Source organism: Pogona vitticeps, chromosome 2 (genome assembly GCF_051106095.1).
Source record: "Pogona vitticeps strain Pit_001003342236 chromosome 2, PviZW2.1, whole genome shotgun sequence".
NCBI classification, from domain to species: domain Eukaryota; kingdom Metazoa; phylum Chordata; class Lepidosauria; order Squamata; family Agamidae; genus Pogona; species Pogona vitticeps.
In genome coordinates this window covers 122,092,789-122,105,229 of record NC_135784.1, presented here as the reverse complement: position 1 = coordinate 122,105,229, position 12,441 = coordinate 122,092,789, and the positions used below count along the sequence as shown (strand labels likewise).

At 39.3% G+C, this 12,441-nt stretch overlaps 1 protein-coding gene across 2 annotated transcripts in view; it reads right to left on the bottom strand.

Moving 5' to 3' along the window:
* Positions 1-878: 878 nt before the first annotated feature.
* The window catches only part of PWWP2A (PWWP domain containing 2A), a 29,015-nt gene continuing 17,452 nt past the window's right edge, over positions 879-12,441 (bottom strand). For both annotated transcript variants that reach the window (XM_020809296.3, XM_020809297.3), the window contains exon 3: positions 879-3,354. Coding sequence is in view for 1 of the 2 variants with exons in the window: in XM_020809297.3 (XP_020664956.3) it covers positions 3,341-3,354 (14 nt within the window). In the remaining variant the exon portion in view is untranslated. The remainder of the gene's footprint in view (positions 3,355-12,441) is intronic.

The window sequence follows — 12,441 nt, the reverse complement described above, 5'->3', positions numbered from 1 at the left end:
AAGGCTTCTATGGGAGGTACTCCTGACAGAAGGAAAGCGCAATACAGTGGTGCCTCGCATAGCGATGTTAATCCATTCCAGGATTAACGTCGCTAATCGGATTCGTTGCTATGTGGGGGGGGGGAACCCATAGGGAGTGAAAACTCACTGCTATGCGAAGATTCCCCCATCCGGCCGCCATTTTCACTGCCCGGTAAGCGAGGGCAGGGTGCGAAAATGGAGCGGGCGGCCATTTTTTCTTCCGGCGGCCATTTTGGAACCGCCAATCAGCTGTTTTTAGAACATCACAATGCGAAGATCAGTAAGCAAAATGCTTACCGATCATCGCAATGTGATATTTAGCCATTCAAAATGTTGCAATGCGATCGCAAAAAACACGTCGCTATGCGGATTCGTCGTTAAACGGTGCACTCGTTAAGCGAGGCACCACTGTACTTTGCTCTCCACAAGGTAAAGAGCAGTTGCCCATTTCTTGATAGTACCTCCTTTAGTTGCTAATGAAACAGCAGACTTACAGGCTTATAAGGAACAATCTGATAACCATATTATGGTGGAACCAAAAGCTACTGTAGCTTAGTCAGAGAGCAGTATCCTGCAGTACAAAACAATGGCTGAAGTAAAAGGAAACCATTGTCACTTTAAGGGAAACTCAATAGGCAGCGGTGACTCCACAGAGTACACTTGTCATACTGAGTGCCACCACTGAAGGCCTTGCTCTTTGTGCCAGCAGCTGCTGAAGCACAACAGCAAGCTTACCTGTCAGTCAGTGCTGTAGCAAGTCTGTTTCCAAGTCCCCATTGTGTGAACGAGGTTTATTCCCAGGTAGCTACAGACATTTTACTAGAAAAGGACTAGATGAAGAGAAGTCAAAAAGACTATTTGGTATAATGTTGAAAAGTGCAGAAAAAAGGCTTTATTTGAATAGATGGTACACAACATTCTTGAACATTTAATTTCAAGCAAACTGTAAAAGTTGAATCATTTTTCCTTATTCAAGTCTACCAAACGAAGGAGGCATAGTGACATAGTATACAGACATAAAAGGTAGTATGGAGCAAAGCTTAAATATTAAGCAACTAAAGCAAAAAGGTGAAAAGCAATACATTACCTCTAGCACTACAGTTCCCTGACAATATCATTTCATAGTGAAAAACAAGGCAGTTGCATTTTCTCAGTTCTTCATGAGCAGGTAAAAACTAGTCATCTAATTTGTTCAGACTTGACTTCCCTCTTTTACTTACAAGGTAGAAACCTGCAGGTCCCTCACATCAGACTCGTGGATGTAAAACGGGGCAGTGTTGGTGCTCCTGAAAATAGAAGGAATAAAGAGCACCGGCTAATAGTTGGATGGTGTCTTTTGCAGGCAGTACTGGTTCTGTGCACCTTAATCCAGGTGTGAACCCTTGTTCATGTAGCGGCCCAACACCATTTTCCTGAGTAGAAACTATAATTTTGTGCCATGGTCTCCTTCCCAAGGTCTATGTACCTTTTCTTATAGAGAACCCCCCCCCAACTTTTTAAATAAAAAGGATAGTATAAAGCAGCATTCTGTCTCTAGAGGCAAACTGTACTGCAGTGATTTACTGTCTTCCCTACGTTTTTCCTAAACTTATTAAATGATAAAACTACTGTATGGGGAGAATCTATACTGTTTGTTTTGCTTTGACTGCAGTAGAAAGAGCAGTGCAAACCAAATATTTGTGACCCTTTAAAAATCACCTCTTGTTACTTATGAAAGGTGGCACAACCAAACCTACTGTTAATCTACATCATGAAGATAGGCATTTTTTAAAAAAGTAGGTGATGAAAACTGTTTATAAATATTTCTAATACTTTCATAGACAATTATGAAATTTTTAATATAGAATTGCATTGTAATATACTTATACATCTTTTCCGCTTTTAAAACATTATTTAAAAATAGAAATCTGGTGCCAAATAAAGCCAAAGGGAAAACTTATAGATTGCAATAACATGCATGGGAATTATGAAGCCCACAATTCAGACTATATTTGCTGGTTATGGGTAGCTTTGGAAACGATTTTTCTGTTAACCTGGCAACAGTTATCCTAATGCCATAGGAGACTGATAAATCTGTGTACAGAAGGCATCCTTGCATTTACATGGATAGTTCATCTTTATATCAGTCTTTGGATTGTGCATCATTTTGACATATCACCCTGTCAATGTACCTGTTGAATCTTGCTTGAATGTTGAGAAGATTAAATGCAAGTTACAAAAGTTTGCATACCTTGACAAGGAGCAGATAAAAAATACTGACCTTTTTTGATAGTTTTTTTTTGCAAAAACATAGGCATACCTTACTCCCATTGAAATGTAAAACCATACTGCAATTATATTGTGAAGTCTTGTTAAGAAAATATTTGAGACTTTATTGAGGAGGAGGGTATTGGGTAAATGTAAACCAATGTTAACCTTTGAAATGTTAAAAACCCACTTAACTAAAGCAGATTGTGAATAAGTCCCAATGGAACACATTAATCATGACGGAGTCAAGACTAACTAAATGTGCAATATATAACTGTGCTCAAAAGGAAACATCATGACTTCAGATACCTGTTACTATCCCTCTTTGCAGTACCTGCTCCTTTACAGTGGGATACTTGATAATCACAAGCAGATACCTAACTGTGCACTGTCAGTGATGTCAGTCTCTCTTGGCTACATTTTTAAAACGATCCTCTATTTTGGCCCTCCAAAAGAAACAAAAATCTGTAAGAATTACTGTGATCACTCAAGTTACATAGCATTCACTATTGCCACCATTTCTGTGGAAACCGTGGTCTCAAAACAGGTCTATCATTACTCATAGCTGAACTGGGACATGCTTCCAGTAAAGAATTAAGATCTGCTAACACCTGCACTAAAGACTAAAGTTTGTTAAGATGTAAAGTATAACACACACAAATGACAAAAGTAACTCTTCAGAAGTTTACAGCCAACTTTCCAGGTGTCGTGACTCCATCGCTGGGGCCTATTCACACTGTCATATTTGAAGAGCAGAGTACACTTTGTGATTCTTCATACTAGTAATTCAAGTGGTTCTTCGCATGTTCATTTTGAACAGGCTCCTTGGCTCATGCCATATTTATTGCAAAAAAGTTTATAAAATATTTTCTAACATCTCAAATTCCAAGGTAAATTTACAATAAACACAGGTGTTCTGGAAAAAGAGTGAGTTTCTTTTAAAAGTGTTTTTTACTCCCAGTGTACACCATGATCTAAATTTCAGAGGGAAATGATGTTTCAGACGTATCCCCCCTTGTTAGCTGGCCTTCTTCATGCCAATGTGGAGAGGTTCCAAAAATACAGCAGCTGACTAATGTCTCTGAGCTGGAAAAGAGGGGGAAAAAGATGAATGAACAGTCAAAGTGTTTACATTAAAAGGCTGTCAGTTAATATATTTTATTTGGTCTAGGCATCTTTTTCTGTTGCAGCAGCTGTGGAAGAACTTTTACTAAGCTCGCACAAATTGATCTGATAATTAACACAGTGGTGTTCTTAACAGCACATTTGTATTTTGAATTTTGTAATCCTTCCAACAACAAAGGTGGGATATGGAGTATGAGCTTCTAAGACCACATAGTCCAGCGGTCCCCAACCTTTTTGGGGTCATGGACAGCTGGGGGGAGCGAGCTCCATGCGTGGGTGGGGTGGGGGCACATCACAGTGCAATGGATGTGCCGCACTCACGTGACATGCTCCCCCGCACGAGCATGATATGCCCACCACGTGTGCATGCAGGGGGGCGGAGATCCGTATCCACGGCCCAGTTCCGGCAAGCCCACAGACTGGCACCAAGCCACGGACCGGAGGTTGATGACCCCTGACCTAGTCCATGGGTGATGTGAGGTCTCTGAATGACGGACTTCTGGTTCATGGCTTCAATTCCTAACTCTCACATGCCACTGCTCATTTCCTTAATGTCCAACTAATCCCAGGATTAAGTACTGTACCTATTAGATTGTAGCTCCTGACTTTGACAAGTTATTTAAATGGTTTTGTTTCCATATGGCTATGTGGATATTTTAGTCAAGCTATAAAATGTAATTTATATATAAACAGAAAGTTGCCAGTGAAGTTTAACAGTGTGACTGACTTCAAAAGAGAAACAAAACAAAATGAAACTTAATATTTCACCCTTCTGCCAAAATATATCAATCAGGGGAACAGGTAAAAAAAGAAGTTAAAAAGCCAAGCGGGTAAAACCTCTCCAGAACATTTGGTGATAACTGAAAAACACAATAACAGAAATTCAGCTAAAGAGGTCACCAGCTTTGTTAATGAGCAATATTTAAAAAGCTGTTGGGGACAAAAAAGAATTTCCTTAAGGAAATAGAAAAGGAAATGTCACCTGAGGAATAGCAAAAGATAACAAAAACCTCCACAAAAGTAATAATGGATTGAAAAAACATTTGTGGGGGGGAAATAACTTATACTATTAACAGCAATATTTTTTACATGACCAGAAGCAGACTATGGTGTTAAAGGAGTACTAGATAAAAAAAGGATCTTGCAGAGAAGCTGAATGTATTACTGTATTTACATCTGCCTTTACTGTGGACAGATACCCATGCCTCATGTGGCATTTCTGAGGAGTCTGAGGAACAGAGAGACAAACATTAGAGACAACTGTGCTCCCAGAGGCATCTGGTGGGGCCACTGTGATACAGGAAGCTGGACTAGATGGGCCCTTGGCCTGATCCAGCAGGGCTCTTATGTTCTTAAGTGCTGAAGCTGTAGGCTTCACAGATAAAGAAACCACCAGCTCTGGATGTCTATGTACTCGAGAGTTCAGAAACAACTCCAATATTTAACAGCTAACCCCCCAAAAATATGGAACATCTCCCCCAGATTAGACTTTACCTGAGGATATTAAAAAGAAATTACAAGGCCAGTTTAGTTTAATATCTCTGGGAAATTTGGAGAATGTAGTTAAAGATAAAATTATGTTATGTACAGATTACAAGTCAGTAAACAAACTACTTCACTAACTCCTAAATCATGGGAGTAGAGGACAGATTCACATGTATCATAAGTGGTTTAAGAAGAGAAAGCAGAAAAATGGGACAAAATGGCAACTGCTCATAGTACAGAGAGATGAGCAGTGGGGCTCCCCAAAGATCTGTACTGAGCCAGCGTCTGTGGCTGCTGCATAGAAGTTAAATTCCAGTTGGGGATAATTAGGAATGGAACAGAAAGTAACAATTGTCAATGTTGTAAGGCATATGTACAAATCTACAACACAGCTGTTGCACTTCTAGCCAACGGTGCATCAGGACTCAAAGCTGGAGAAGGGCAACCAAATTTGTCTAAAAGCTAGAGCAAATTCCTTCATAAATGGTTGTATTTAGGGCTTTTTAGCTTAGAGGCAAGGGGAGGGGCCCATGGGAGATGTGTACAAAATTATGCAAGTAATGGCAAAAGTGGATACAGAAAGTTTTTCTCCCTTCCTTGAGTCTAGAACTCATGTGATGGAAAATTCAGGGCACTATGTTCTCACATGGCAATGTAGAGCATCCCTTCCCAAAAGACGTAGTGTTGGCCACCAATCTGAACACTTTACAATGGAATTAGGTGGATTCATGGAGGAGCAGACCATCAATGGCTACTAATCGTGACTATGTCCACTTCTGGAGACAGTATACTTCTGAATACCAGCTGCTGGGGAACACCAGAGCAAGAAATTGCATTGCTGTCCTTGGAGATTTTTCTATAGACAGTGAGCTGGATGGCTGCTGTGGGAACAGAAGGCTGGACTACATAGGTTTTCAGCCTAATTCCATACAGCTCATCTTGTAGAAATGATAAAGATAAGAACTAAACATATTTTATACTTCAGCAGTATTCTCAGCATAGCAGAAAGTTAGGAGCCTGGTATAGATAATTTTTTCTAGTGTTCAGAGATACAAGAGAACTTGAAATAACCAAGTTTCCTACTCAAAAGCATGGTTTTACAGTTTCATTGACGCAGTTCACGTCATATGGCAATGGTGCGGCTAAATGGTGCGGCTAAAAAATATTGTAAATAAATAAATAAATAAATAAATAAATAAATAATAAAATAAATATGCCAAAAGTGGAGAGCACAGGTAATAGCTTCGGATGATTCAACCAAAAGATGACAAAGAAAAGCAAACAGTAAAAGATGAGTAACAGCAGAGTGGTTTGGAAAAATCTCTTCCAGATGAGAGAAAATATTGAAACATCAAGGGAAAGGGTTAGATGTTCAGCAACATGTCCTTGAGAAGCACAGTCCTCCTCTTCTGACTTATTTCCTATGGGGTGGAGGAATCAAGCTTTTAATGCAAGACAGAACAGAACAATTATGTTTGGCAGAACTCAGTTTCTACCTTTGGGGTAAGGTAGGGCAAAAGCAGGACCATGGAGTGTAACAGCTAAAGGTGACTTGTGTGACAGAAAGGCATTTACACTTGTACAATGTACTCCTTGCATTCCACAGATTAATCACTCTTGCCACTGCTCTCCTCCACTTCTTCTATTCCCCTCTGGGACCCTGATACTCAAGAACAGATTTTGGAGGGGCAAGGATTTGAAATGTTACCAGGATGATCCTGTTTACACTGGTGCCACTGCTAATGTATCCCATCTTAAACACTAAATATGCCGACATAACATATATGGTCCCAGGGCTATTAGTAGTCCTAGAATAAAAATGTCTTTGACTCATGAAGTACATAACATCCCATGACACATGGCATTTGGTGAACCATAGCTAATGAGCTACCAAGCTGAACCCACATTAGCAGCAAAGGAAGAGTAAACTGGAAAGGAGTATCTCACATGGTAAGGCAAAGGCTGCTAAGAGTCTTATCTTGGGGGAACAGTCATCGGCACGCCATGCAGAGAACCACTCTGTACACTGGCCAAGAGCAAAGACAGAATTCTAAGCACTTTTGGTAGCTATATGACTGCATGCACAATACTGCACTGCACAAGACAAGAGGAACAGCTAACTCGCTCAGTTGTCTTTAGACCAAGTGAGCCCCCTGCACCTTGACTAAGCTCCTATGCAATTCCTTGCAAATGCAGGCTACTCAGTGGGCAGAGTACACCACAAATTCAGGCAGAAGCTCTTCGTATCTTCTGGAAGTACCACCACTCTACCGGGTTCAAGGCAGTCAAGCCATGGAAATGATGAAAACCTAGGCTGCAAATGGAGGCCATTAGAAGAGCAGCCCATGTTGGCATAAGCAGACAGCCCTAAGCAAAGCTGGTGTTCAGGCCACCCTCCACAACACATAGTGGTGATGTGACATTGTTAAGAATTTCCCTCTAAAATTAATCCTAGTTTCTGATGATGAATGGGTAGTGCATTCAGACTGGAAAGAGGGCATCTTGTCCCTCCAACACCTTTTAATCACTGTTGATTAAATCCAAATTCCAATGAGAGTAAGTCCAGTGAAGCAATGGAAACTTGGTTAAGTCAACATATTACTTCCATTGGCCTGAATCCAACTGCTAGTATCTATAGCAGCAAACCATCTGAATAATTGGGATTCATTTAAGTATTAAATTAACAATTTAAGGCCGAGGCAAAGAGGCAGTCCTGACCAGCAAAATCAGGGAGCTGTTCAGGGGACAGCTTGTATTTGTATTCAGTGTAGAAAGGATTGTCACTCTCAAATTGGCCTGCTCATCCACACTAGACACTGCTCCAAGTCCTCTATTCAGAGCATGTTACCATAGACTCTCTAGACTGAAGGACGCCTACACACAAATTGTCAACATTGATCCAGTGGGTTCGCTGTAGTAGGAACTAGGTGACTTTACGAAATGTTTTTAGAACTGTCTCTAGCATTTTTAGACTATTCATAGACAACTGCTTTACCTTTTTAATAGGCATTTGCTACTGGAACTATTAATTATTATTCATTATCTTCATCAGTCTTGGGGAACTCACTAGATTTGGATTGATTTAAAAGCAGCTCACTTGAAAGTACAGGTTCCCTACCCAATATAACAACACAATTCCCATTCTTCAAATTGTCTTTGGGAATCTTTTTTTAAAAATAGCAATAGGAAAGAAAATGTATATGCATATATATAATATCCAACAGAGAGTTTGTGTGTGTTTCAGGTTGCAATCTTGTAAGTACTTGGCAGTAAGTACCAATGAATTCAGTGAGATTTTCCCCTGAAAATCTGCTATCAATTGAACAAAAGTCAGGAAGCGCATTTATATATATTAGAAATAAGCTATATGTTTAGAAGACACACCAGGAAAATGTTTGTATGACTAATTTAAGGCTTACTCTGTTCTTCTAAATTAAACGATCCAGGTCCAAAATACATGCTTTTGCCAGCTTAAATGTAGATGTTATGTGCTTGCACTCAGGGCCAGAATGCTGGTGGTTTTAACCCCTTCCCCAATTTTTTCCAACAATGGCTGTAGAGACAGGTTGGGGTATCTACTATTTTAGGTCTGTAGGGCTCTTCTCCCACTCTCCAGTTTTGGGGAGCAATTTAAATACAGGAAGTTGCAAGGTATCAGATTTAACCTTCCTTTCCATCACAGTACAATCCTTACCCAAGCTGGACCTTCCTGTAGCAACTGTTTAACAGCTCGATTCTTGTGGAAGCTCACAAATGGGACATGAACGGAACAAAACGTTCTTACCCATGTTGTACAGTTACCAACAGCCAGAGGTATCCTGCATACGGGAGGTGACATCTAGCCATGAATGGTAGACTTCTGCCTCTCTCTTGCATTATTTTTTCTAATCTTTCAAAGCCACTGAAGTTGGTGACCATCAAAGCATCATGGGGAGGTGAATTCCAGCTGAAGTATGCACTGTTTAAAGAAGTATTTCCTTCTACCAGTTCCTTTTCTCCCACCATTTAGCTTTATTAAATGATCCTGGATTCTAGCATCTTGAGTGAAATAGCTGTGTTCCAGTAAAGTCTCTTCAGACCATGCATTATTTTATATACCTGTATCATCCCACGCCTCATCTTTTTCTAAGCTAAGAAGCCCTAATCGTTGTAACCTTTCCTCATGATCCCACTGTGGGATCTATTTTGTTGGTGTGCAACAGCGCAGAGGGGCACTCGTAGCCTTCAGTCATTTTTGGACTGCAACTTGCATGAGCTCTAACTAGCACAACGCTACAGTGGTATTGGATCTGTCGTACATTTATTGTCGTATGTCTTACATAGCTGAGCAAAGTCATGCGCAGACTTACAGAAACTAAAAAGCCTTGGACATCTACGCAGAGAACACTGACCACATTGTTTCATTTGCCCACTGAGGATTCTCTGTTGTCCCACAAATTTATAACTCCTGCCAAAACCATTTGATATTCTTTACTGGGCGAGTTTGAATAGGCAAATTAATGCAAGTAGGTATTAAGAAGAACCTTGCATTTTGGTTGGTCTTTGGATCCTGCCCACATATTCATAATTCTATTCCATCAAAACTCAGGGTTTTTGAAGTGTAAAGCACTCAGAAGTCATTTGCCATTCCCTTCTTCTGGGGCACCTTTGGGACCACGTAGACTGTCAATGATCACTGAAATGGGCTTTTCTGCCACAAGGTAGTGAGGAACTGAGCTATCCAGTCAGCTTGTTCAAATATTGTCATATTATGTCATCAGTGAAACAGTATACATGAACATTCAAACTGCAGTACAAATGCTATTTTTTATCATGGTGACTTCCTCCCCGGCCCTTATCATTTATCTCTTCCTCCTGTACTACATATAAACTTGGATCTCATCCTCCTGTACCGTACAGGAATCTTGTGTCTGGAACATCTAGGGACATAGTTTTTATACTACTTTATTAAAACAGTAGTAACTTCCTTTTCAGTTTTATGAGCTCAGATGTAGCAGATACCACATCTCCTTTAGGCCAATGAAATTTTGCATCACTTGTGCTGCTTATGTCTTATAAGTGTGCAGTAGACCTTTTCCATATACAGTATAGCTTCACCCTTACCAGACTATGGAAGGGTCCGTCTGTAGAAACATACAAAACATAATGTTAAAATAAACAATCTACTCAGTCCTTCTTAATGTTTCTGTCCCTATATTCCAAATGGCCACCAGGATTTTAGACTAAAATTAACCAGTTCTATTCCCATCCACTTATTAAAACTAATTTTCTATAGTCTTCAAAACTTAGTTCTTACACACGCTTTCACAGATTAGTTTATGTCATTAGCTGGACTTGATGGATTCTATTCCATGAAAGCTCATGCCATTAAAAACATGCTGTGTTTAGTGGCTGTAAGACCTTTAGTTTTTCACTGCAATTAACAGGGCTATTCTAGCAGCTTTAATAATCACTGCAGACAGTAAGTGCCTTTTAAAAAGCATCATCCCCTCCTATATAATAAGGAATGAATGAGTCTTTTAAGAAAATGGTTGGTGCACCTTTAACACACCAAGTGTTGTAATTCCTCCCCCTGCCCCTACCTCCTAGTACTATTGATCCCAATAGCAATTTCAATCAGATTTAAAATCAATCCAAAAAATCATGATTAACATTGCAGTTAATTCAGTTATGAATGAAAAATCATCCATTCTATCACTAATTTCATTCCACTGCAGCATACACTATCCCATATTTTAGTTTTGTTTATGAAATACTGAGAGTTAAGTAAAAATAACTTCTGTGGTTATCCATCAAATTTTAAGGCAACTACAGCCTAGGTGGTGTCGTGGCATGCACAGAGAGGTACATCAGTACTCTGTGTTAAGGAAATGAATTGGAACATAAACCATGCTAAAGCCATTTGTCCAAGAGAATATGCAGATCAGAGTATATACATATTTCAGCAGTACCAACATTGAAGAACACACTAACCAAATGATTCACATATTTTATCTTAAACTCAGTACCCTGGATACAAACCTGAGAGTCCAGGTAGGTACTGTGTATTTGTGCTAACAGTTTCCCCCACATCCTTCTTTGCAGCCCTTCTGTACTCCCTGAAAAGCTATACTGAAAACCCTGCAACTCTAGTAAATTATTCTAGGTAGATGCACATAAGGTGTCATAGATGGCTGAAAGTCAGCAACAGCACTTGCCAATCCTGGTGTGAGCGAAAGTAATTTCAGCTCACTCAGCAGGGTCTCTGGTCTGTTTTATAATTTGGCCCTGACTCTAGAACAGCTGCTTCTGCCTCAAAACCTGGAAGCAACATAAAATAAAACGACTCTGGTCTTGTATGCGGTCTTGCAGGAAAAAAGATGGCTGTTTGTTAGACAGTGCATGTGACCTCTCTGCTTTAGAAGATTAAACCACACAGGATCAAGGCGGACAAGTGGGACTCTCACAGTAAACAGAATGACATTAAGTCATCACCAATTATATCAACTTGTCATTAAAAATACCTAGAATTAAAACATCAGAAAAATATATTTTTGAAAGAACAATGCAATCTGAGAAAAGAGAAAATTAAATCTAACACAAAACAGTTTCTATTCAACATTGGTATATTGTGTATAATTTGCCAGATTGCAGTCTACGCAATAAGTAGGGCATTTCTTTGACCTATGGTGTGGTAAATACAGTGATGAAAGCAAGGTCCAATTTATCTGCATTTCTCAATAAACAAAATCTTCAGAAGCCCATTATATGCCTGGTAATATTTTGACAGGGGAGGCTGCATCAAACTCATAATACTAAGAATCTAGAGGAATAATCAAAGATCAATGTTAAGAGTTGCCTAAAAGCTCCCTCTGAGGGCTGCTTCATGCCTGAAACCAATCAGCAGGTATTCTCATGCATTACAATTTCATAATGTATACAGCAGCCATTAGCTGGGCAGCATTTTAAAATCTGCAATATGCAAAAAAAGAGCTATCTGCTATCCTGTGCAGTTTAAAAATAAAATTTTGAACACAAGCCTGCCTTTAAAAAAAAGGAAAGAAGCATAGCTACATTTTTATTTGTTTAGTTAAATACTGTATTTGTTTCTGTTTGCAGGAAAGAGAATACACAGTTATAGGAGCAAAGGGGGGTTTGCACCATGTTCATTTTGTGTGTTTTCTAATTTCAAAAAGCATTGACTGAAGAATAAAAATTTAGTTCTTTACAACTCTGGAAATTTATAATCACCTAGCATTAACACAAAGAACTCAGCAAAGCTAAACAACTAGTTGGAGCAGATTTAAAAATTACATACACAATATCAGGGTAAACAGGTAAAAACCAAGAAGAGTAAACTCTAGTCCTACCTAGAAAAAGAAGCACTGAAACACATGGGACTTATTAGTCCCAACATGTCCCACTGATTCCTAAAAGCCTACTCTAGGTAGAACCAACATTGTATTTAGCTCTGAATGATTTGGAATAGAATGAATAGTTTGAATATTAAGGGGAAAAACATACCTTGTCATCAAACTGTCACAAAATAAACTTTGGACACTAATTCTTTGAACTGTATCTGAG